Source organism: Hypanus sabinus, chromosome 26, assembly GCF_030144855.1.
Source record: "Hypanus sabinus isolate sHypSab1 chromosome 26, sHypSab1.hap1, whole genome shotgun sequence".
NCBI classification, from domain to species: domain Eukaryota; kingdom Metazoa; phylum Chordata; class Chondrichthyes; order Myliobatiformes; family Dasyatidae; genus Hypanus; species Hypanus sabinus.
The window spans coordinates 46,506,035-46,532,228 of record NC_082731.1 but is presented as its reverse complement, the minus strand read 5'-3'; the positions used below and the strand labels follow the sequence as shown (position 1 = coordinate 46,532,228).

Sequence of the window (26,194 nt, the reverse complement as noted above, 5' to 3'; positions counted from 1 at the left end):
ACCACTAGATCTGCCGCCTTAACATCTGGCTGCCTATATTACACTGCTCCATTTATAATGCCACGGCAGAAGCAAAGGGATTTGGCAGCCTGGCACTCTAGGTTTTAAAAACTCTCCTGCACTGGTCTCTCGTCATCGCTGGCATAGCGGCCAGCCACCTCTCTAACTTCCCTCTTGTTAACAACAGAACTGCTGCACATGTGAAATAACCTCTGATGCAATGAACCATGTAGATTTTAAACATTTAGTGACATAACTTGTATTTATAAAAACTTGCATTGAATCTAACTATTTTCAGTGAGAAAGTTTGCATTTGATACTAGTAAGATTTACCTGTGGGGATCTCTCATGAAAACCTGGCACCAATATCTTCACGTCAGCTCATTCCAGCTGTCCGTACATGAAAACATAAGATCTAGAAGCAGGAATGAGTCCTTTAGCCACTTGTGCTTGCTTCAGTATTCAGCAAGAAAATTGCTGACGGTTTAGCCTCGCTGCCACCTTCCTGCACTAATCCCTTAATATCTTAACAGAATCGATCTTGATTGTGCTCAGTGAAGACTCTCCACAACGATCCTGCTTAGAAAATTCCAAGGGTTTACTAGTGTCATCAGTGTTGAAATAGATATTAAGCTACATTGTCCATTGTCATTTTTGGCAGATTGGAGGGCCAGTGCGATGCTTCCCAGCCTAACAGTCTTAACTGTGGGACAGTAAAGATAGATCTCTCCGTGTCCTTCATAGATCCTTCTTAAAGGTCTGAGATTGCTGGTGAGAGCTCAGCTACCTAAAATCAAAGTTTCTAATATGCACTTAGTTGTTACTTTATGAGGTACACCCGTACACCTTGTTAATGCAGATATCTAATCAGTCAATCATGTGGCAGCAACAAAACGCATGAAAGCATGCAGACATGGTCAGGAGGTTCGGTTATTGTTCCGAATTAGTGAGAAATTTTATTTAAGTTACTTGAAGGGAATAATTATTGGTGACAGATGGGGTGGTTTGACTACCTCAGAAACTGCTGGGATTTTCATGCACAGTGGTCTCTAGAGCTTACAGAGAATAAGAACATAAGAAATAGGAGCAGGAGTAGGCCATACGGCCCATCGAGCCTGCCCCACCGTTCAGTAAAATCATGGCTGATCTGTCTGTAAACTCAGCTCCATCTAACTGCCTTTTCCCCATAACCCTTAATTCCCTTACTATGTAAAAACCTATCTAACTGTATCTTAAATATATTTGGTGAAGAAGCCTCAACTGCTTCCCTGGGCAGAGAATTCCACAGGTTCACCACTCTCTGGAGAAAACAGTTTCTCCTCATCTCCGTCCTAAATCTTCTCCCCTGCATCTTGAGGCAACGTCCCCGAGTTCTGGTCTCACCTACCAATGGAAACAACTTTCCTTCTTCTATCTTATCTATCCCTTTCAAAATTTTGTGTTTCTATGAGAAAAATTTAAAAGACTGCCAGTCAGTGGCAGTTCTGTGATGAAAACACCTTTGTTAATGAGAGAGGTCAGAGCAGAATGGTTCAAGCTGACAGTAACTCAGGTAACTGCGTTAAAACAGTGGTGTGCAGAAGAGCATCTCTGAATGCAGATGAACCCTGATGTGGGTGGGCTACAGCAGCAGAAGACCACGGACATGCACTCAGTGACCTCTTTATTAGGTACGGGAGGTACATGATAAAGTAACCACGGATTGTAAATTTAGAAAGAAATTTCAGTTTGAACAGAGCAAGTAAGCAAAGAGTTGTTAATTCCATTCTCACATGTTCTATTAAGATGTGATTGTTGTTTTCTACCTGTGAAAGTTTTTATTTGCTGGTCGCTACACTTAGGTTCAGAGGAGTCAATATCTCCTGCTTAACTTGTGCTAGAAATCTGAAATGAAAACGCAAAATGCTAATAACATTCTGCAGGTCTGTGGAAGGAGGGAAGTTAATGTTCCAGGTCGGGGACCTGCCATCAGAACTGGTTGGAGAGAAGGTGGAGAAAGTACAGAGTGCATTTATTATCAAAGTACATATACTTTATACAACCTTGAGATTCGTCTCCTAATGGGCAGCCTCAAAACAAAGAATCCTCAGAGAACCTGTGAAAAAGATTGTCAAACACCCAATGTGCAGAAAAACAAATTCTGCAAATGATAAAATTAAGCAAGCAACATTCAGAACTGAGGTTCGCGAGAGTAAGTTCATGGCCAGGAAACCAGTCATCTCTACAGCCTCAGTTCAGTGCAGAAACAAGTAAACCTTGCCAAGCAGTGAGCTGAACACCGCCCCATTTCTAGTCTCCAGCCCCGACACCCTGAGCTTTTCAATCTGGCCCAACATTTAAATCATCCAAACCTTGGGCTGTTCCTCTGCTCTGCCGCTTTGATGCACCCTCGGGCCTGGGGCTGAGATGGCTAGGACAAAGGAGATATTTCCGATAGTGAGTCCAAATGAGTTAATGTGCAGATGATTTTACTTTGTGTAGCGTGCAAGGTTGTGGACTAAACCAGCGTGCTGGACTGTACAAATAGAATAGATGGTGTAAAAGCTCGAAGGAGGTTGGTGAGCTCGGGTTGTTTTTTTTGGTGTGTCAGAGGCTGAGGGAGAAAGACCTGATAGAAGAGAGGTGGCCAAACCTTTAATGCAAAGGTGGGGAAGTCAAACAGTAGAAAGCAACACATACAGAATGCTGGGGCAACTCAGCAGGTCAGACAGCATCTGCAGAGAGGAATAAATATTCATCGCCATTAGTTCTGGTGAAGGGTCTCAGCCCAAAATGTCAGCTGTTTATTACCCTCCATAGATGCTGCCTGACCTGCTGAGACCCTCCAACATTTTATGTGTGTGACTCTGGATTTCCAGCATCTGCAGTATCTCTTGTCTTTATCTGTAGGGTGACAGGGGAGTGAAAAATGTATTTTTAGAGATTTGTAGGTGCTGGGAACAGACTGCGAGGGATGGTGCTGGAACCAACTACAATAGTGGCTTTCAAGAGGCGTTTAATCAGGTACATGAATCAGTTGTTAATGGGGGATATGGGCCATGTGTAGGCAGAAGGGGTTACTTAAATTTGGCATGATGCTCAGCACAGAGTTCATTGTCTGAGGGGCCTTTTCCTGTGCTGTACTGTTCTATGTTCTAATAGAAAACTTGATCCAAAAAAAAATGATGTCGAGGTTAATTGGGCTCTCTGAATCAGCTGTGATGAGAGAGAAACTGAATAAGAATATCAAGGTAGCTCACAGGGAACGTTAGTGGGTGAATCGGATTGCTCAGCAACTCCGCATAGGCTCAATAGGCCAAATGATATTCAGAGGGTACAGATCAGCATAGATTCAAATCAGGGTACACAATAGGTCAACTGCTACTTAGAAACTACAGGCCATTGTAGACTCAATAGGCCAAATGATATTCAGAGGGTACAGATCAGCATAGATTCAAATCAGGGTACACAATAGGTCAACTGCTACTTAGAAACTACAGGTCATTGTAGACTCAATAGGCCAAATGATATTTGGAAACTATCGATCAACATGATTCAAATCAGGGTAGACTCAATAGGTCAAATGGTATTTAGTGACTACAGGTCAGCGTAGACTCAATAAGCCAAATGATACTTAGAAACTATAGATAAATATTAGCATCCACACATGCACACGTCCCTTCACTTTTTCCACTCAACAGTTTAAACATTGCACTGCAAATGTAGAAGAGAGGGTGCACTTAACACCCTTTACAACTTTTGTACAGGCCAAAGGATTCACTGCTGTTTCGCTCATAAGATCACTGTGTTGTTGCAACATAGGCAACACACACAAAATGCTGGAGGAACTCGGCACGCCAGGCAGCATCCATGGAGAAGAGTACAGTGGACGTTTTGGGCCGAAACCCTTCGGCAGGAAATGTAGGAACCAGTTTGTGCACAGCAAAATCCCTCGACAGTTAGATTACATTTATACTTGCAGAGGAGTTTGTCTCCTCAGTGAGAAGTTTGTTTATTTATTTTGAGATACAGTGCAAAATATGATCTTCTGGTCCTTCGAACTGCAGAAAGACTCCTTACAGAGGACAGCTGGATTGAACGCCGAACTCCAACACCCTGTGATGTAATAGCATCGCGCTAACCGTTACATTACTGTGGTTAAGTCGCAGAGTCATACAGTACACCTTTGTCCTTAAAGTGAAGCTGTGCGGTCTTTTGCATTCAGTTGAAGAAGTGAATAGGTTTGAGTTTTGTTCCTTGTCCAGAGAAGAGTGTCTTCAGCAATCTGATGTGTTCTCAGTGCCACATCCCAATAGGGCCCAGATTATTTGCTCAAGTCTCGAGTGGACTTGAATTCAAGTTTCTGACTGAAGATGAGAATGCTGCCACAATTCTGAATGTGGTAACGGTGCAGAGTCAAAGTATTTTTTTTCTTTTACTGATCAAGAATTGCCAGTCTTTCCAGGGTGATGTATGATAATAGGAAGTTGAGAAGGGATAACTTAATGGGAGTTTTGAACAATTTAAACGAAATTCTGTTTTAAGATGATGCTCATTATGTTCTTACTGAATCTGATTATTTGAATATCTCCAAACTGATGGCAAGAATGTCGATCTGGTTAAAAAAAAATTCCCTCCCCCTCACCCCTTCTTCAATTCCCAACTCTTGCCTCTAACCTCTTCTCAGCTGCCTGTCACCTCCCCCCGAGTTCCCCACCTCCTTCCCAGTCTCCTGATTCCCTCTAATCAGTTTCCTTCTTTTCCAGCACTTGACCTTTCCCACCCACCTGGCATCACCTATCACCTGCCAGCCCACCTTTTTTAATTGGATGTCTTCCCACTTCCTTTTCAGTCCTGTTGAAGGGTCGTTACCCGAAACATCGACTGTTTATTCATCCCCATAGATGCCGCCTGACCTACTGAGTTCCTCCAGCATTTTGTGTGTGTTGCTCTGGATTTCCAGCATCTGCTTAATCTCCTGCATCTATTCTTTGAATATCATCTCTTTTGATGTATTTCAGAAAATTTAGTTATTCATCCTATCCGATGTGCAGCAGTTAGCAATTGCATATTGAAGATGCTCCTGAAATGCCACCCAAATCTTCAGAGCTCCACAAAGACACTGGCTGCCTTCATAGTCGAGAAAGGTAAGTTAGTCACCCCTGATATGCCGCTTCATTGCGAAGGAAATCTGTAGTTTGAACTGGAAAGTAAATAAGATTATTTGTTCCTTAATCTTTTAAAGTAATCTACCATTAAATTTAATAACCAATGTAGAAAATATGCAAAGAGAGAAACTTCCTCTTTGCACCAGATTGTGGTGTCAATCTCTAGTTTGGGTACAGGGCTCCCACACATACCCACATCACTGTCAGCTTTCCAACAGGAAGTTCCACATCATTTATCATGTCCTAAAGTTTTGGAAATAATTTTCTTGTAGACAGTTTGAAGATGTAGTGATTGCCAATGCTAGAATTTGGAACAACAATCTGCTAGAGGAATTCAGCAGATTGAGGGAATCTGGAGGAAAGGAACTGTTAACATTTTGGATTAAAATCCTGAATGAGGACAAGGAAGCCAGAAGTAATGAACATAGACCAGTACAAAACAGGAACAAGCCCTCTGGCCCACAATGTTGTATTGAATTGGCTAAAAAGTAAATTAAAAGAACTCCCAAAAACTAACCCTCCTACCTACACAATGCCCATATCCCTCCATCTTCCTTATATTTATGTATCTATCTAAACTCTAAAAAGCCTCTAATGCATTTGCCTTCACCAGTGCATTCCAGGCATCTACCACTCACTGAGTAAAAATCTTACCCCTCACCACCCCTTTGAACCTACCCCCCTTTAATGCATGCCCTCTGGTGTTAGACACTTGAATCCTGGGGAGACAGATACTCTCTGTCCACTCTATCTGTGCCTCTCACAATCTTGTAAACCTTTCTCAGATCTCTCCTCAGCCTCCACCGTTTCAGAGAAAACAACCCAAGTTTTTCCAGACTCTCATGATAGCACACACCCTCTAAACCAGGCAATATCCTGGTAAACTCTTCTGTACCCTCTCCAGAACTGTATGCAATACTCTCGATGTGGCCTAACCAGAGTTTTATAAAGTTGCAACAGAACCTCTTAACTTTTGAACTCAATGCCAGAAGGTAGGGGATTTGGCCCAGTACATCATGGGTAAATCCCTCCTAACCATCTGAAAAGTGGTTGTAGGAAAGCAGCATCCATCATCAGAGATCCCTATCATACAGGACATGCTCATTTCCTGTTGGTGTCATCAGACAGAAGGTAAAAGAGCCTCAAGACTCATACCACCAGGTTCAAGAACAGTTACTACCCTTCAACCATCAAGCTCTTGAGCAAAAGGGGATAACTACACTCACTCCCCATCCATTGAGATGTTCCCACAACCAATGATCTCATTTTAAGGACTCCTTACTGTTTTTTACTTTGAACTTTAAAACATACAGCAAAATGTGTCATTTTGTGTCAGTGACCAACACAGGCCAAGGATTGTACTGGGCTGCCTGTAAGTGTCACCAGTGGCAACATAGAATGCCCACAACTCATTAACCCTAACCCTAATCCGTACGTCTTCGGAAAGTGAGGAAACTAACACAGTCATGGGGGGTGGGGGAGCATACCATGCAGAGAGTGGGAAGAATCGAACCTTGACCAGTGTTTTCTGTCACTGTGAAGCGGTATGCTAACCACTACAGTACCATGTTACCTTGCTATTGATGCAGAGTTCCATTTGAAGCATTTAATTGAAATGTGATCGATACTAAGAAGCTCTTTCTTAAAACTCGTATCTAGTTTACCGAGAAAAAAATTGCATCAGTCTGGCAATCTTTTATAACAATCTTTTAAAATATTCTGTCCTGTGAAACTGTGATTGCATGCGAGAAGCAGTGGATCAATGCTGACTTGGAACGGCAATTGTTAGCCGAGACATGGATGACTCAGTTGGGATATTAATTAGGAGGTTTAAACAGATTGCTTCTGGAACACCCACAAGAAAGGTGTCAGCTTTCCTCTTTCAGCCTATAACTTGAGACGATGTTTGTGAGTGCATTTTGGCTGCTAAAGTTTGAAGAAGCAGTCACCCATGTGGAGTTTTGAAGCAAGTCACCTTCCAGTCTGTTCAAAATAATCAGCTTAGTATGAATTTTGCATTTTGTTTATTGCTTGTATTTTCCAGATTTATGATTTTCAAGCTATTATCCAAGTTCCTTGATTTGAATCCTAGTGCAACTTAACTCCAGATAATTGGTTGGAAAACAAGAAATTTTGGGGATTCTTTGTTTTATAATAAATAAATAAACAAACAAACAAACAAACAAACAATTTAGGAAGAAATCTAGTTTTTAATTGTACGCTATCTGCAGATCCCAGGATTCTTTCAGTTAAAATTCTGTATTTTTAAGTTCATATTAATTTATTATCAAAGTATATGTATGTTGTATATATAACCCTGAGATTCATTTTCTAATGGGCATACTCAACAGATATGTAGAATTTTAACTATGACAGATCAATGAAAGACTGCCCAACTTGAGCATTCAACCAGAGTGCAGAAGGCAACAAGCTGTGCAGATGCAGAGTGAAGAAACAATAATATAAATAAGCAATTAATATTGAGAACATGAGACAAAGTGTCCTTGACGGATCATAATTGTTGGGAACAATTTAGTGCTGGGACAAGCGAAGTTATCCCTGCTGGTTCAAGAGCCTGATTGTTAAGAAGTAATAACTGTTCCTGAATGTGGTCCTAAGAGACCTGAGGCTCTTGTACGTTCTTCCTGAAGGCAGCAGCTAGAAGAAAGTATATCCTGGGTGGGGGTCTCTGATGATGATTGCGACAGTGTTTCATGTAGATGTGCCATATCTACTACTTTTTGTAGGATTTTCCATTCAAAGGCATCAGTTCTCCCATACTAGGCCATGGTGCAGCCAGTCAGTATACTCTCCACGACACATCGATAGAAGTGTGTCAAAGTTCTAGATGTCACACTAAATCTCTGCAGACTTGATGAAAATTTTGAAGGGTAGAATTTGAAGATGCAGGGATGGGGTAGAAGATTGGTACAGCATAAATATCAACAGTGTGACTTTAAAAATAAACAATTTCATTTTGTTTACTAAATTACAGAGAAAATCCTCATTCTTTTTAGCTCTTGTTTTCTTTACCTTCCACTCCACCCACCCCCCCCCCCCGTTACCTTCCCTTTTTCCAGTTTACATGATTGTACAAACTTCAACACAGTGTATTGCATTAAAGAATGTCCAGCAGTTCAGGAATACCTTTAGCTTCCATTGCCTTTATCAAGCAGTTCCAAGCCATTGATAATAATAAATACAACATCTTTCATTCTGCTTCAGCAAGAGTATTTCAATCCCTGCTTCAAAATGATGCCCTTTACCGCCATTGACTTTGGCTCCACAGTGATAGAAGACTGCAGTGACAACGCTGGTGAAAAGTACGAAGTTGTTGCGCTAGGAACAGGAGAGACTTGTTACAGCGGTTGGTTATGTTTCGATGGCCGTTTACTCCATGACTGTCACGCTGTAGTGGTCGCCAGAAGAGCATTGCAAAGGTAATGATGCAGAAAGTTAGTTTAAGTCTATATCCAGAGACCTCCTGTCTCTCATCCTTAATATACTCAGTGGCCAAATACATGGGATATGTGTTTCTTGTTAATGGAAGTGCAAAGAGACAGTGCTAGCATTTCCATTCTGGGGACACTAAAAAAGAAAGGAGACTGATCTGTTTGGAAAGAACTGGGGGGGGGGGGGAGACTGGAGCTAAAGGGCTTGATTGGAACAGGCACTATGTCAAAATAGTAATTCTTTTAAAAAGAGTTCAAAACCAAGTATTTTTCATCAGTCTTCACTGTGGAAGACATTAGTGTTGTGTCTGTACAACTACATATCGATTAAATAAAAACATGTACACGGGAACTGAGGTTAACTGGTGTATTCACATTGCAGGGAGAGAGAGCAAGAGATGATCATTGTGCACGTGTAGACAACAGACCAGTTTGCATGGCTAAGTTATCAGTCCATATGTATTGCTTTAACAGAAATAGATCCATACGTTACACTTCCTCCCCTTTAGATTAATGTAACATAACACTGTATATGTAATAAAACATTCAATTCTATATTCAAATAGACATGCTTTCACAATAACAGGCCATAGCTAATTTCACTATATAGAGATTCAGTCTCTTGGGTGGTTTCTTTCGGGATAGCGCCTTTGGATCACGGGGTGGCATTAGGTTTGGCTGGTGTCTTGTCAATGACAGCTTTCTCTGTTGCGGGTGTCATGTTGCTGTTAGTGACACGATCATCACTGAGAGGTAATTCCAGTGGCTGTAATGTTGCCCCGTCTTGTTGGATGCAGTCAACACAGGTGTGTTCTTTAGCAGAGCATCCAGTTCCATGTTGTCTCCATGTCTGTTCTTGTGTGTACGTCAGTGGTCCAGTTCTTGTAGCTATCCTACCAGATGTCTGTTTGTCGTCTTGGTAAACACATGCTAGTACTTCCTGTCCAACCTTGAAGCTCCTTGCTACTTCACTTGGCAGCTGGTTGAACTGTTTATTCTGCACTTTCCTCCGTAGATTTGGTTTCAGGAGGTCTTTGCAAGATCTCAGATTGTCCTGATGAAGGGTCTCAGCCCAAACGTTGACTGAACTCTTTTCCATAGATGCTGCTTGGTCTGCTGAGTTCCTCCAGCATTTAGTGTGTGTTGCAAGTTTGACCTGAGTTGTGATGCATTTTCCGGTTTGGGTGCCTGCAGCACTGCTGCAGTCTTCTTTTGTGACTTATGTAAGCCATGCTTGTCAGTGACACGTCCACAATATGAGATTTCATTCCTGAAAAACTTAAATTTCTCTCTTTGCATGCAGAACTCAGCCAAGTTTCTGGAGGTGCTCTTCATTCTTGTAAGTCACGATGGTAGCATTGTGTTCCTTGGATATCTTGGATCACGTGGTCCATTGCTCTTTGCCAAATTGCTGGAGCTGGTGCAACGCCAAAGACGAGATGATTATACTGGAACAGTCCCTTGTGAGTGTTGATTGTGATGAACTTCCTGCCTGACTCCTCAATCTGCATTTGCAGATAGGCTTGTGACAAGCCAATCTTTGAAAACCACTTCCTGCCCGCCAAAGATGCAAAACATATTCTGTTCACAGCAGGGGATACTGAACAGTATGCAGCACAGGGTTGATGCCTACCTTGACGTCCCTGGATATGAGAATAGCTCTGACCTTTCCTTTCTTGATCACCTGGACAATGGACGTCACACTCAACCTTAGCGAGAATGCCAGAAACCTCTAAGCTCTGAAGTTCAGCATCCACCTTAGGACATAGTGTGTAAGGCACTGGACACGCTTTATGGAATCTTGGTGCTGTTGCTTCATCCATTTCAATTCTGGCCTTAGACAATAGACAGTAGGTGCAGGAGTAGGCCATTCGGCCCTTCTAGCCAGCACCACCATTCACTGTGATCATGGCTGATCATACACAATAATAGACAATAGACATTTGAAGCCTTCATGCTTTGAGTTTACCAATCCCCTTATCAAATACCTTCTCATTACCATTAAGCAACGGTGGCAGTCTGTGGTTAATGCTGCCATTTGGGCAGCAGTTGTCTTTTGACACATTGAGAGCTTTTATTGTGTGCCAGTTTAGTTGTTTTTTTTTCAGCCATTCATATTCAAAAGGCACTGACCCCCCCCCCCCCCCCCACTTCTCAACACATATAGCTGTAACTGCTGTGTTCTGCCTCCATACATCACATTTACTTTCAGTTTGTTTTTGGAGACACTTCTTCACCTGTATAAGTTTTTAGCATCACTGAGCTCTTTTCTAATGGTAGCTTAGAAAGCAGTCTCTGAAATTATAGACAAAGCTGACCTTGTATTCAGCTCCATTTTCAGTTTTATAGCAGACACATCTGTTATGATCCATATGATTTGTGATCTGCTGCAATAATACTATGCAGTTCTAGGCATTGCAGCTCACCCTTGTCTGACTCTGTGTTGTCTGATTCTGTTTCACATTCGGTCGCTTTGTGCATTTCATTAGTTTTGTGTTTAAAACTTTTCACTCTGTGTGGTTTTTCTCTTTGGTTGTGTTTTTTGTCTGACTCACAAACTCTCTCTACATATCTTCGTATCATCTGCAAACTTTGCCACAAAGCTTTCAATTCCATTATCTAAATCATTGACAAACAATGTGAAAAGTAGCAGTCCCAGTACTGACCCCTAAGGAACACCACTAGTCACTGGCAGCCAACCAGAAAAGGCACCCTTATACCCACTTACTGCCTGTCAGCCATTCCTCTATCCATGCCAGTATCTTTCCTGTAATGCCATGGAACTTAGCTTGTTAAGCAGCCTCATGTGTAGCACCTTAACTGGTGTATTCACATTGCGGGGGGGGGGGGGGGCAGGTGGTAGAGCAGATCAATACACATGTAGACAGCAGATCAAAGCACAGGTAAGTTATTTGCACAAGTAGTGCTGAGGGGAGTCACAGCTCTAAAAGAAATAGATCCATACATTACAATTAGCAGCGTGGTAGAAATTCCAGGTGTCATCAAGTGTGTGAAGTTTCCATTTCTGCAGAGAAGGTTCTTGAGGAAACTGAAAGGCTTAAAGGTAGGTAAGATACCAGGTCAACTGGTGTACACCCCAGAGTTCTGAAAGCGGTGGCTGAAGAGATTGTGGAAGCATTGGTAATGATCTTTTAAGAATCATTAGATTCTGGAATGGTTCTGCAAGACTGAAAAATTACAAATGTCACTCCACTCTTCAAGAAAGGAGGCAGAAGAAAGGAAATGATTGGCCAATTAGTCTGACCTCAGTGGTTGGGGAGATGTTGGAGTGGATTATTAAGGATGAGGTCTCAGTATTTGGAGGCACTTGATAAAATAGAGGGATAAACTTTTAGGGCCATGGCCCTTTATAAGGTCAGTCCTGATAAAGGGTTTCAGCCCAAAATGTTTGCTCTTTATTCCTTTCCGTAGGTGCTGTTTAATCTGATTTCCTGCAGCATTTTGTGTGTGTTACTCTTATTGATTTGCTTGCCTGCTTTTCTTATGAGCATTGACCTTCTAAACTCAGTCTGAAACTTGAGAACCTGCTCAATAAATACAGATATAAATTAAACCTGCCAACGATCTGCCTGGAATTGCTGCATCATCGGTGCTGACTGGCAGTACCGACACTTCAACATTGCATATTTCAATCACTCAGTGACTGTGAAGCTTTTCACCTATTCTTCATCACCACATAAAAGCAAAAGCAATTGTTGTGGAGTCATAGGAAAGTACAGCACAGAAACAGGCCCTTTGGCCCATCTAGTCCATGCCGAACTACTTAAACTGCTTACTTCTATCAACCTGACCCAGACCAAAGCCCCTCCATACTCCTCCCATCCATGTACCTATCTAAACATTGAAATCAAGCTCACATACACCAAGGCATGCAATCGAACAGATGTCAGTACGTCCTAGTGCTCCTTGTCTGGCCCATTTTCCAGAGTGGCACAGGAGGTTAGCAAAAAAACTCCCAGTCCATTTGCCAAGACACAAAATATATGGATTCTGTTTATTGATTGTGGCTGTTGGCCTGTTGAACAGTGAAGATAGTTACAGAGAAAATTATCATCTTGTGAAACTTTGAAAATGACACAAGGTTTCCAGATAGCTGAGTGGAGTCTAACAGTTGTGCTGTTCTGATTGAAAATCAGATGGTGTTAGAGTGACTGAGTCACATCATTCCGTTTCTCCCCATTTTCTTTTATATAAAATAGAAAACATGAAATGGAGCCAATAATACTTGTATCAATGTGATATAGAAGCTGCCCTCTCTCTCATGCACTTCCGCTCTCTTGCTTTTCCTTTGCTTTATTATGCCTGCCTTTCATACAGTACCCCATGTTGTTGTACAAATTGATATTGCTGTTTGGTCTTTGTTTTACCCCTCTCCTCTCCTGTAGTTAGTTGGTGGGAAAGTGGCAGCGTAGCAGTTAGCTGATGCTCATGTTCAGAAGCGGCATTTTACACTGGAAGACGGTCCAAAGGCATATTGGGAAGTAGGCTAATTTGTCATTGTAAATTGTCCTGTGGTTAGGGTAGGGTTAAATCATTGGTGGGGGGGGGGGTTGCTGGGTGGCATGGCTTTAAGAGCGGTAAGGGCCTATTCTCCACCGTATCTCAATTTAAAAAAATAATAAAAACTCCGCACAGAGAGAAACAAGCAGGGAGGCAACTTCCTTTTATTTTTCACTAAAGCGGTAATTGATGGATATTCAACTCTAGGCTGACTGGTCAGGTTTGATCCTTCCTACAAATGGCAGCTACATACAATTTCTGCAAGAGTTACTGGGCTATGTCAAGAACGAAAGTTTGAGCTTTCTGTCTTGGCCTCATGGGCTTTTCAAATATCAACAACTCAAACCAGACATCAGCATTGGGTTATATCTGGTCTGTATACTTAACTTTCACAGCTCACTGCATCAGTCTGAAGTTTGACTTCCTCTGCAGGACCACCCTTCATTGTAGAGATGTTGCTAGAAATACCTAGGTCAGGGTGCATGTGGTGATATAAAGTATTAGCTGTTTTTCACATGATGCTATCTAATTTAGACCATAAAACATAAGAGCAGAATTAGGCTATTCAGCCTATAGTGTCTGCTCCACCATTCATCATCCGATTTATTATCTCTCTCAATCCCATTCTCATGCCTTCTCCCCGTAACCTTTGATGCCCTGACTAATCAAGATCTTATCAACCTCCGCTTTAAATATACTCAATGACTTGGCCTGCACGTGCCAACTATAGCAATGAATTCCACAGATTCACCACCCTCTGGCTAAAGAAATACCTCCTCATCTCTGAATGGATGCCCCTCTGTTCTAAGGCTGTGCCCGCTGGTTCTGGACTATAGGAAACAATCTCTGCAAATCTGCTCTATCTAGGTCTTTCAATATTTGATAGGTTTCAATGAGATCCCCCCTCATTCTTTTAAACTCCAGTGAGTCCGAGCCATCAAATGCTCCTTGTATGTTAAGCCTTTTATTCCTAGGATCATTCTCATGAAACTCCTGTGTCCTCTCCAATGCCAGCACATCTTTTCATAGATGGGGGCCCAAAACTGCTCACAATTCTCCATGTGCAGTCTGACCTATGCCTTACTTAGCCTCAGCCTTACATCTTAACATTTGTATTCTAGATGAATGAATGCTACGATTGCATTTGCCTTCCTTATCACCAAGTTAGCCTTTAGGGAGTCGTGTGTGAGGGCTCCCAAGTCCCTTTGCACCACTTACTAAGAAAGAAATGTCTGTAGAAGCCATCAAGGCCACCAGTAAAGGATTAAGCAAAGTGAATGTCACTGCCAACGACCAAAATTGAGCAAACCCTGAGACTGACATCAAGATGATCAGCGTTTTCATCAAGATGTTAGACATTTTCATCAAGTTGTACAGTGTTTTCCTCAAGGCCCTGGGCACTTTTATCAAAGTGCTGAGTGTTTTCATCAAGGCCCTGGGTGTTTTCATCAAGATGTTGGGTGCGTTCATCAGGACAGACAGACATACTTTATTGATCCCAGGGGGAAATTGGGTTTTGTTACAGTGGCATCAACCAAGAATAGGTAGAAATATAGCAATATAAAACCATAAATAATTAAATAATAATAAATAAATTATGCCAAGTGGAAATTAGTCCAGGACCAGCCTATTGGCTCAGGGTGTCTGACACTCCGAGGGACAAGTTGTGAAGTTTGATGGCCACAGGCAGGAATGACTTCCTATGATGCTCAGTGTTGCATCTCGGTGGAATGAGTCTCTGGCTGAATGTACTCCTGTGCCTAACCAGTACGTTATGGAGTGAATGGGAGACGTTGTCCAAGATGGCATGCAACTTAGACAGCATCCTCTTTTCAGATACCACCGTCAGAGAGTGTAGTTCCACCCCCACAACGTCGTTGGCCTTACGAATGAGTTTGTTCATTCTGTTGGTGTCTGCTACCCTCAGCCTGCTGCCCCAGCACGCAACAGCAAACATGATAGCACTGGCCTCCACAGACTCGTAGAACATCCTCAGCATTGTCAGTCAGATGTTAAAGGACCTCAGTCTCCTCAGGAAGTAGAGACGACTCTGACCCTTCTTGTAGACAGCCTCATTGTTCTTCACAGTCCAGTTTATTGTCAATTCGTATCCCCAGGTATCTGTAATCCTCCACCATGTCCACACTGACCCCTTGGATGGAAACAGGGGTCACCGGTGCCTTAGCCCTCCTCAGGTCCACCACCAGCTCCTTAGTCTTTTTCACATTAAGCTGCAGATGATTCTGCTCGCACCATGTGACAAAGTTTCCCACCGTAGCCCTGTACTCCGCCTCATCTCCCTTGCTGATGCAACCAACTATGGCAGAGTCATCAGAAAACTTATGAAGATGGCAAGACTCTGTGTTGTAATTGAAGTCTGAGGTGTAGATGGTGAAGAGAAAGGGAGACAGGACAGTCCCCTGTGGAGCCCTAGTGCTGCTGACCACTCTGTCTGACACACAGTGTTGCAAGCACACGTACTGTGGTCTGTCAGTCAGGTAATCAATAATCTATGACACCAGGGAAGCATCCACCTGCATCACTGTCAGCTTCTCACCCAGCAGAGCAGGACGGATGGTGTTGAACACACGGGAGAAGTCAAAAAACATGACCCTCACAGTGCTCACCGGCTTGTCCAGGTTGACGTAGACGTAGACACAGTTCAGCAGGTAGATGATGGCATCCTCAACTCCTAGTCAGGGCTGGTAGGTGAACTGGAGGGGTCTAAGTGTGGCCTAACCATAGGCCGGAGCTGCTCTAGAACAAGTCTGTCCAGGGTCTTCATGATGTGGGAGGTCAATGCCATCGGTCTGTAGTCATTGGAGCCACTGGGGCGCGGCGTCTTCGGTATGGGAACGAGGCAGGACGTCTTCCACAGCACAGGATCCCTCTGGAGACTCAGGCTCAGGTTGAAGACACTGGGTGTTTTAATCAAGACGTTGGGTGTGTTCATCAGGACACTGGGTGTTTTAATCAAAATTTTCAGAATTTTTTAGATTTGCAGCAGCTGTGATATGTATTTTTGGAAAAATGATTTTTGCTTGTATTGCTACATTGTGATAGTTTTTCCATAGGCAGCAATTTCTTTCTCATTTTGCAGATATTTGTATAAGCAGCTCCTTCTGTTCTGCAGCAGTGATCCTGTGGGGTTAGAAAAGTGCATCTTCTGCAAGTCTTCGGAAAATGATTTCCTCTCCCTGAAGCAGAATATATTTTTCCACCTCTATCTCAGCAGTGCCCCAAAGGGGGCAGCTCAAAGCATTTTTATGTAAGTGCTTTACATTTTTTGCATTTCTACTATGATTGCTGAATAATGCTTTGTCTCCATGTGAGTGGTAGATACAAATATATATCTCCTGTGACATTTGCTAGCTTCATGAATGTACCAGTACTTTGAGACACCTCTTGCATATGTATACTTCTGCCCCAATGATAATTTAACTTGCCAGTTTTATTGATGAATTTCTTTGGGAAATGGCTGATATCTGAATTGCTTCAGGGCAATACCATGTTTGTCATAATCTTTCATTTTTCATTTTGAGCGTAATGAGAACTAAAAGTAATCGTCGACAGTCATGTTCAGTTGGTAATAGGGAGCTATCACTTTGAACAGTAGATAAAACTTTGATTTCTCACTAATGTAGACAATAATAAACAAAGTGTTCACACGTATTTGAAAATAACATACAGTGGATTCTGGTGGAACACAGCAGGCTAGGCAGCATCTATAGGGAGAAGCGCTGTCGATGTTTCGGGCTGAGACCCTTCGTCAAGACTAACTGAAAGGAAAGATAGTAAGAGATTTGAAAGTAGCGGGGGGGGGGGAGGGGGAAATGCGAAATGATAGGAGAAGACCGGAGGGGGTGGGATGAAGCTAAGAGCTGGAAAGGTGATTGGCGAAAGTGATACAGCGCTGGAGAAGGGAAAGGATCATGGGACGGGAGGCCTCAGGAGAAAGAAAAAGGAGGGGGAAGCACCAGAGGGAGATGGAGAACAGGCAAACAACTAAATATGTCAGGGATGGGGATATGTCTAGCGGAATTAGTTTTTACTCTCAATAATTTCTCCTTTGGCTCCTCCCACTTCCTTCAAACCAAGGGTGTAGCCATGGGCACCCGCATGGGTCCCAGTTATGCCTGCCTTTTTGTTGACTTTGTGGAACAGTCCATGTTCCAAGCCTATACGGGTATCCATCCCCCTCTTTTCCTTCGCTACATCGATGACTGCATTGGCGCTGCCTCCTGCACGCATGCTGAGCTCGTCAACTTCATTAACTTTGCCTCCAACTATCACCCTGCCCTCAAATTTACCTGGTCCATTTCCGACACCTCCCTCCCCTTTCTTGATCTTTCTGTCTCCATCTCTGGAGACGGCCTATTTACTGATATCTACTCTAAGCCTACAGACTCTCACAGTGTGGTGAACTATGTGCCTGTCTGGACACACCCCCTGCTGACTGCTCCTGTGGCTCCTCCCACAGGCCCCTGTATAAAGGCGATCTGAGGCCTGACGCTCGGCCTCAGTCTCCAGGACATAGTATGATGGACACTCACTCCTGGTTCCTTCTTCCAGTCAATAAAAGCCGATATCTCGCCTTACGTCTCAGAGTGAGTTATTGATGGTGCATCAATTTTGTTGACTGGAAGTTTTAAAACATGGAAACCGTTTTGCGTCCAGACTGGTTGGATTTGGACCCTCAAGACCCTGACGCAGCTCTCGCTTTTGAACACTGGCTTGCATGCTTCCAATCGTACTTGGAGGAGGTTCGTGCAACTGAACCCGCCGTTATGCACAGAATTCTACTCTCGAGGGTCACCCCCAAAGTTTACTCCATTATCCGGGACCTGCCGACCTACGATGGGGCACTGGACGCCCTCAAAAGACAGTACCTGCGGCCGGTGAACACCATCTACGCAAGACATCGTTTAGCTACCCGGCAACAGCGGCCTGGCGAATCGTGCGCTGAGTTTCTCCGAGCACTACAGACACTCGTCCGAACTTGTGACTGCAAGATGCTCACGGCAGAACAGCATGCGGAGCTGCTGGTGAGAGATGCTTTTGTGACGGGACTGAGGTCAGTGTACATGCGCCAGCGACTGCTGGAAAATGCCGACCTTACCTTACGCTCGGCGATCGAGAAGGCCAACGCTCTGGAAGCTGCTTTGCATTATGCTGATGCTGTCCAGTCGCGCGATTCCCCGCCGGTTCCGTGGACACCTCAGACCCCGCCACCGCCGGCTCCCGGGAGCAAATTCGCCAACGCCGCTGCCAGTCGCGATTCCACGAGCTCCCCGAACCCGACCACAGCGGCAGCCTGTCAGATGCCTGTGCTTTGTTATTTCTGCGGCCATAAAAAACACCCTCAACAACGCTGTCCAGCGCGAGAAGCGACCTGCTCCAGCTGCGGAAAGCGGGGCCATTTCGCCAAGGTCTGTAAGTCTCAACCTCGAGCGGAGTGCAGCGCTGCGGGTGAAACGTGGGGGCCGCCATCTTGCATGCCCGGATGTGGGCGGCCATCTTTGTCGGCGTCAGCACGCCCCGTCCCCGGCCCTCCGATGCTTACCGGGTACCCTGACAGCGACTCAACTCTGGCCACTGTAACTCTCAACCAAGGCGGCCCACACCAGCTTGCAAGGTCCATGATGGACATCCTGGTGGAGGGGCACAGGACTAGATGCCTGTTTGGCACGGGCAGCACTGGGAGTTTTATTCACCCGGACACAGTGCAACGCTGCGGACTTGCAACGCGGCCGGTAAGTCGGAGGTTCCATTTGGCTTCTGGGTTGCAGTCCGCAGACATCCGGGCGGGTTGTGTAGCGACTTTGGTGGTGCAAGGCACAGAATATCGGAACTTTGAGCTGCTGGTCATGCCTAATCTGTGCGCACCTGTGCTATTGGGGCTGGACTTCCAGAGCCATCTCGAAAGTGTGACTATGGTGTATGACGGGCTCCTCCCACCACTCACTGTCAGGAATCCTCAGTTTTGTGGGACTTCTTCACATACCCCGCTACTGACCACACACACACATGGGCACACACATCCCATCCAGAGCCAGGCCGACAGCTGCGCTACCGACACCACTTGCAGCCTCTCCACTCTCAAGGTCCCTCCCCCACCGCTGTTCGCCAACCTGACCCTGACTGTAAGCCTGTGGCAACTAAAAGCAGGAGGTACAGCGCGGGGGACAGGGCCTTCATTCAGTCGGAGGTGCAGCGGCTGCTCAGGGAGGGGATCATTGAGCCAAGCTCAAGCCCTTGGAGGGCCCAGGTGGTTGTTGTTCGGACTGGGCAGAAAAATAGGATGGTGGTTGACTATAGTCAAACCATAAATAGGTTCAAGCAGCTTGACGCGTACCCCCTACCCCGCATCGCGGATATGGTCAACCAGATTGCTCAGTACAAGGTGTACTCGACAATAGATCTGAAATCCGCTTATCACCAGCTCCCCATCTGCCCAGAGGACCGCCCCTACACCGCCTTCGAGGCGGGCGGCAGGCTCTATCACTTCCTGCGCGTCCCTTTCGGTGTCACGAATGGTGTCTCTGTCTTCCAGAGGGAAATGGACCGGATGGTGGACCAGTACCAACTGCAGGCCACATTTCCCTATCTGGATAACATCAACATCTGTGGTCACGACAGGCCAGATCATGACGCCAACCTCCAATGATTTCTCCAACTGGCCGCAGCTCTGAACCTTACTTCTAACAGGGACAAGTGTGTGTTTGGAACCACCCGCCTTGCTATCCTTGGGTATGTCGTGGAAAACGGGGTTATTGGCCCTGATCCCGACTGTATGCGCCCCCTGTTAGAACTCCCTCTTCCCACCACTCTCAAGGCCCTCAGACGGTGCCTGGGTTTTTTTTCCTATTACGCCCAATGGGTCCCACATTACGCAGACAAGGCTCGCCCCCTGGTCAAGTCTACCACGTTTCCCCTCTCTGCTGAGGCCCGCGCGGCGTTCAGCTGCATTAAAGCGGACATTGCCAAAGCTACGATGCATGCCGTGGACGAGACCTCTCCCTTCCAAGTGGAGTGTTACGCCTCCGATTTTGCTCTGGCTGCTACCCTCAATCAGGAAGGCAGACCAGTAGCATTCTTTTCTCGCACCCTCCAAGGCTCCGAAATTCAGCACTCCGCGGTGGAGAAAGAAGCCCAGGCCATAGTGGAGGCTGTTAGGCACTGGAGGCACTATCTCGCCGGCAAAAGATTCACCTTGCTGACCGACCAGCTCTCGGTTGCGTTCATGTTCAGCAACCAACAGCGGGGCAAAATCAAAAATGATAAGATTTTGCGGTGGAGAATAGAACTCTCCACCTACATCTATGATATCCTGTACCGGCCTGGCAGACTCAATGAGCTCCCTGATGCCCTATCCCGGGGAACATGTGCTAGCACACAGCTCGACCAGCTGTACACCCTTCATGCACAACTTTGCCATCCGGGGGTCACCCGATTTTACCATTTTGTGAAAGCTCGGAACCTGCCTTACTCCCTGGAGGACATCAGGACGATGACCAGGGACTGCCAAATTTGCGCAGAGTGCAAACCGCACTTCTACCGTCCTGACACGGCACAACTTGTCAAGGCCACCCACCCTTTTGAACGACTGAGTGTTGACTTTAAGGGCCCCCTTCCCTCCACTGACCGCAATGTATATTTTCTCAGTGTTACCGACGAGTACTCACGGTTCCCCTTTGCCATCCCCTGCCCCGACACCACTGCCACATCCGTCATAAAAGCCCTGCGCCAGCTCTTCACTCTGTTCGGGTATCCCCGCTATATCCACAGCGATAGAGGGTCCTCCTTTATGAGTGAGGAGCTGCGCCAGTACTTGCTAGCTAGGGGCATTGCTACCAGTCGGACCACGAGTTATAATCCCCGGGGTAATGGCCAGGTGGAGCGGGAGAATGCCACAGTGTGGAAGGCCACACTTTTAGCCCTTAAGTCAAAAGGGTTGCCGGTCTCTCGATGGCAGGAGGTCCTTCCTGAGGCACTGCACTCTATCTGCTCTCTGTTATGTACGTCCACCAATGCCACCCCTCACGAACGCCTATTCTCTTTTCCCAGGAAGTCTGTCACTGGGACCACCCTACCAGTTTGGCTGACGTCTCCGGGGCCAGTGCAGCTCCAGAAACATGTGAGGAGCAATAAATACTCCCCGCTGGTAGAGAGGGTTCACCTTCTACATGCGAACCCCCAGTATGCTTACGTGGTCTTACCTGATGGGCGGGAGGACACGGTCTCCATCCGCGACCTGGCACCCGCAGGTGCAGCAGACCACTACCCTGAAGGCTCTCCGGTAACTATGAACCCTGCACCAGAGGTGACACTGTGCTCACCAGGCCCTACACAGACTCCTCACGACACTTATATACCGGGCGTTTCGTACGCATTTATACCAGGTGCCTCGCACATGCGTGAGGGATCACCGGCGCCTAGTGGGCAGGAACAAGCGCAACCTCCGTCCCCTGTGCAATCACCAATGTCGCCAGCATCCATGCGATCACAGCCGGTGCTACGTAGATCGCAGCGACGGATTCGACCACCTGATAGACTTGACTTGTAAGAAACTTCGCCACATGGGGACTCTTTCAAACAAAGGGGGGGGGTGAATGTGGTGAACTATGTGCCTGTCTGGACACACCCCCTGCTGACTGCTCCTGTGGCTCCTCCCACAGGCCCCTGTATAAAGGCGATCTGAGGCCTGACGCTCGGCCTCAGTCTCCAGGACATAGTATGATGGACACTCACTCCTGGTTCCTTCTTCCAGTCAATAAAAGCCGATAACTCGCCTTACGTCTCAGTGTGAGTTATTGATGGTGCATCACACAGCTACCTGGACTATTCCTCTTCCCACCCTGTCTCTTGCAAAAAGGCTATCCCCTTCTCACAATTCCTCCGTCTCTGCCACATCTGCTCTCAGGATGAGGCTTTTCATTCCAGGATGAAGGAGATGTCTTCCTTTTTTAAACAAAGGGGCTTCCCTTCGTCCACCATCAACTCTGCTCTCAAACGCATCTCTCCTATTTCCCGCACATCTGCCCTCACCCCATCCACCTGCCACCCCACTTGGGATAGGGTTCCCCTTGTCCTTACCTACCACCCCACCAGCCTCCAGATCCAACGTATAATTCTCCATAACTTCCGCCACCTGCAACAGGATCCCACTACCAAACACGTTTTTCCCTCCCCCCCCTTCTGCTTTTCGCAGGGATCGCTCCCTATGTGACTCCCTTGTCCACTCGTCCCCCCCATCCCTTCCCACCTATCTTCCTCCTGGCACTTATCCTTGTAAACGGAACAAGTGCTACACCTGCCCTTACACTTCCTCCCTCACCACCATTCAGGGCCCCAGACAGTCCTTCCAGGTGAGGCGACCCTTCACCTGTGAGTCGGCTGGTGTGGTATACTGCACCCGGTGCTCCCGGTGTGGCCTTTTATATATTGGTGAGACCCGACGCAGACTGGGAGACCGTTTCGCTGAGCACCTACGCTCGGTCCGCCAGAAAAAGCAGGATCTCCCAGTGGCCATACATTTTAATTCCACGTCCCATTCCCATTCTGATATGTCTGTCCATGGCCTCCTCTATTGTCAAAATGAATCCACACTCAGGTTGGAGGAACAACACCTTATATACTGGCTGGGTAGCCTCCAACCTGATGGCATGAACATTGACTTCTCTAACTTCCGTTAATGCCCCTCCTCCCCTCCTTACCCCATCCCTGACATATTTAGTTGTTTGCCTGTTCTCCATCTCCCTCTAGTGCTCCCTCCCCCTTTCTTTCTCCCTAGGCCTCCCGTCCCATGATCCTTTCCCTTCTCCAGCTCTGTATCACTTTTGCCAATCACCTTTCCAACACTTAGCTTTATCCCACCCCCTCCGGTCTTCTATCATTTTTCATTTTCCCCTCCCCCCCCCCAACTACTTTCAAATCTCTTACTATCTTTCCTTTCAGTTAGTCCTGACGAAGGGTCTCGGCCCGAAACGTCAACAGCGCTTCTCCCTATAGATGCTGCCTGGCCTACTGTGTTCCACCAGCATTTTGTGTGTGTTGTTTGAATTTCCAGCATCTGCAGATTTCCTCTTGTTTACGGTGGATTCTGGTTAATTGGGCCGTGGGTAATCGGGGCAGTTACTTATTTGTGACAGCTATTGAACAAAAGTTAATCGAGAAAATTGTTGGGATTTCCTTTGTTTATGTAGGACATTATTCCTGCTTAATTGGCCAGGAGACTGTTGCTGAACAAATTCTAACTAGCATCAGTTGCGTACACATTCGTGGCCATTGAATGCTATGTTGTGACAGAGCAAACATTTTTTAAATAGCGTCATTTTGCGTATGTGTGTGTTCTAAAAGCAATGATTTCTGTCACTGATAGTTGGCGAGATTTAAGCAGTGAGAATATTTGGAATTGTTTTGCTCTCAGCAGTTTCAAGTATTCAGCCAGAGGTGAAAATGCAACAATTTCACTACTTTAACAAGTTAGGATCTACAAAGAATTTGAAAGTACCAACAGTCATCTTGAATGTTACATTGAAAATGAAGATCTGGACGATGCAATTGTCAAAAGCGCTACCTGAAAGCAGTCCATTATCTGCACTAGGTGTCTGCGCTAATTTTGTTCATTCATGGTCAATGGGAAGAACTCGGCATTGTGTTGGTTATTCATTTGTATTTGACGATGACGGTGAAACTTTTGTAGGAGAGTTTTTAAAATGGAAAAGCTGTTGCACTGAGGCATTTCTATTCTTTTCAAACTTGGAAATCCGGGTCCAGTGGTATGAACATTCATTACAACTTGGGGTCTTCCTTGTTTGCTGTGGGTGACCATGACTACTTCTGTGCCTTGTCATGCTCTACGCTCTCCACAAAGCCTGGCAGAACTGCCATCTTGGCTGTTAGATCTCACTGTAGATCTCATCTGCCGAAGCTGACTTTATATGCTAGGACAGGCATGTCCCTATCTCACCGGGATATGAGGCTGTTGGCTACCCTCACCTGGTTTAGCTCACCTGTCAAAGTTGTTAGCACGTGACTGCAGTTATGGCCACTGTCACATGCCAACAGCTACAGGTGAGAGCTGAGTGTCCAGTAGGCACAAAAGGTGAGTGAGCTACCCCAGAATGGACATGACAAGCCAGAGGTGCTACCCCTCCATGGACCCCTATTCACAGAGGTGTATACCGGATGAATTCCTGCATTGATAAGTATTCGGAACTATTCGGTGGGGCAGCATCTCTGGTGAAGCGGCTTGTCATGTCCATTCAGGTGGGGACTCCCCTTTGGTCCCAACCAGACACTCGGCTCCCACCTGTGGTTCCAAGTAGCTGATTGCATGAAACACACTGCTTCAACACGCGGTCTAAGCTAAGTGAGGGTTGCTGGTGGCCTCATACCCCAGTGGAACAGGATCATGGCTGTCCTATCACGCAAAGTCAGCTCTGGCGGACTGGGTGGATGAGATCCACGGCCCGGAAGGCGGTTCTGTAACACTCCACGGAGAGCAAAGGACGTGACAAGACACAAAAGATGCCATGGTCATCCACTCAACTAAGGACGACCCCAGTTTGTGATGCTTAAACTTCCGAGGTCGAGAGTGTGGAACTGCCCCCGTGCAAAGGCTTTTCCACTTTAAACCCTCACAGGTTTTTTGTCATTGTCGGGCACGATGGATAACCACCACGAGTAGCATTGGTAGTCTTCTAATTTGTTCTGTATTTCATTTAAGTGCATGATCTGTTACCCAGTTTGGCTTTGTTAGACCTTTTTAAACTATTTCCAAGAAACTTCAGCCAATGGGGGCAGCTGCTTAATTGGGTCAAAATGTACCGGTGCCGATGTGTCCCAGTGAACTGAAATCCACTGTACACAGGTTGGGCCTGGGGCAAAGGTCAGAATCCGGTTTATTATCACCAGCATGTGTCGTGAAATTTGTTAACTCAGCAGCAGTTCAGTGCAATACAAAATATAGAAAAACAATACAATTAAATATTTAAATAAATGACAATGTACGTATAATGAATAAGTTAAAAGTCGTGCAGAAATAGAAATAACGTGTTTTTAAAAAGTGAGTTAGTGTTCACGGGATCAATGTCCATTTAGGAATCGGATGGCAGAGGGGAAGAAGCTGAGTGTGTGCCTTCAGGCTTCAGTACCTCCTCCCTGATGGTGACAGTGAGAAAATGGCATGCCCTGAATGTTGAGAATCCATAATAATGATCATAGCAACAACTGTGTGTATTATCAGAGGTGCGCTCTCAATATCTTTCTCCTTGTTCTGCAGGGACTCTGTGCCATACCGAAATCCCGAGATGAGACTTAACATACATTCGAAAGGTGGTCTCATTCCAGCAGCAAGCTGCCCCCCGAGTGTGACTGCTACCCACGTCTGCTGCATGTCTGCCAGCGACAAACTGAGCAGATGGATGGTGCTTGGAATCCAAGGAGCCCTCCTCAGCCACTTCATCAACCCTCTGTATATCACCAGCATTGTTCTTTGTAAGTACAGCAGGTCTCAGCTGAAGAAGTAGGGGAGGGAAAAATGTTTAAAGTACACTCATTAGGTACATCTGTACACCTGTTCACTGGTGGAGTGAGTGGAGTTGAGTGAAGTTATCCCCTCTGGTTCAAGATCCTGATGGTTGAGGGGTATTAACTGTACCTGTACCTGGTCCGAGTCCAGCGGGACATCGATAGGATGTAAAACTAGACTGAGAAGTGGTAGATGGAGCTCAACCCAGATAAAGGTGAAGTGGTGCATTTTATTTTGGTAGGTCAAGACAGAATATAATAATAGAGGTAAGACTCTCGGCAATATTGAGGATCAGCAAGGTCTTGGGGGCCAGGTCCATAGGAACCTAAAAGCTGCTGCACAGGTTGACAGTGTTGTTAAGAAGATGTATGGTGTGTTGCCATTCACCATTTTTTTGGGATTGAGTTCAAGAGCTGTGAGGTAATGCTACAGCTATACAAGACCTTAGTTAGACCCCACTTGGAGTACTGTGTTCTCACCTCAATACAGGATGGATGTGGATGCTACAGACAGAGTACAGAGATTTACAAGGATGTTGC

At 45.6% G+C, this 26,194-nt stretch overlaps 1 protein-coding gene across 1 annotated transcript in view; it reads left to right on the top strand.

Moving 5' to 3' along the window:
- Window positions 1–26,194, top strand: part of adad2 (adenosine deaminase domain containing 2) — a 100,894-nt gene that overhangs the window by 56,971 nt on the left and 17,729 nt on the right. The window contains 4 exon segments of the mRNA XM_059951332.1: window positions 5,001–5,126; window positions 8,437–8,587; window positions 16,221–16,388; window positions 25,407–25,621. Coding sequence (XP_059807315.1) covers window positions 5,001–5,126; window positions 8,437–8,587; window positions 16,221–16,388; window positions 25,407–25,621 — 660 coding nt within the window.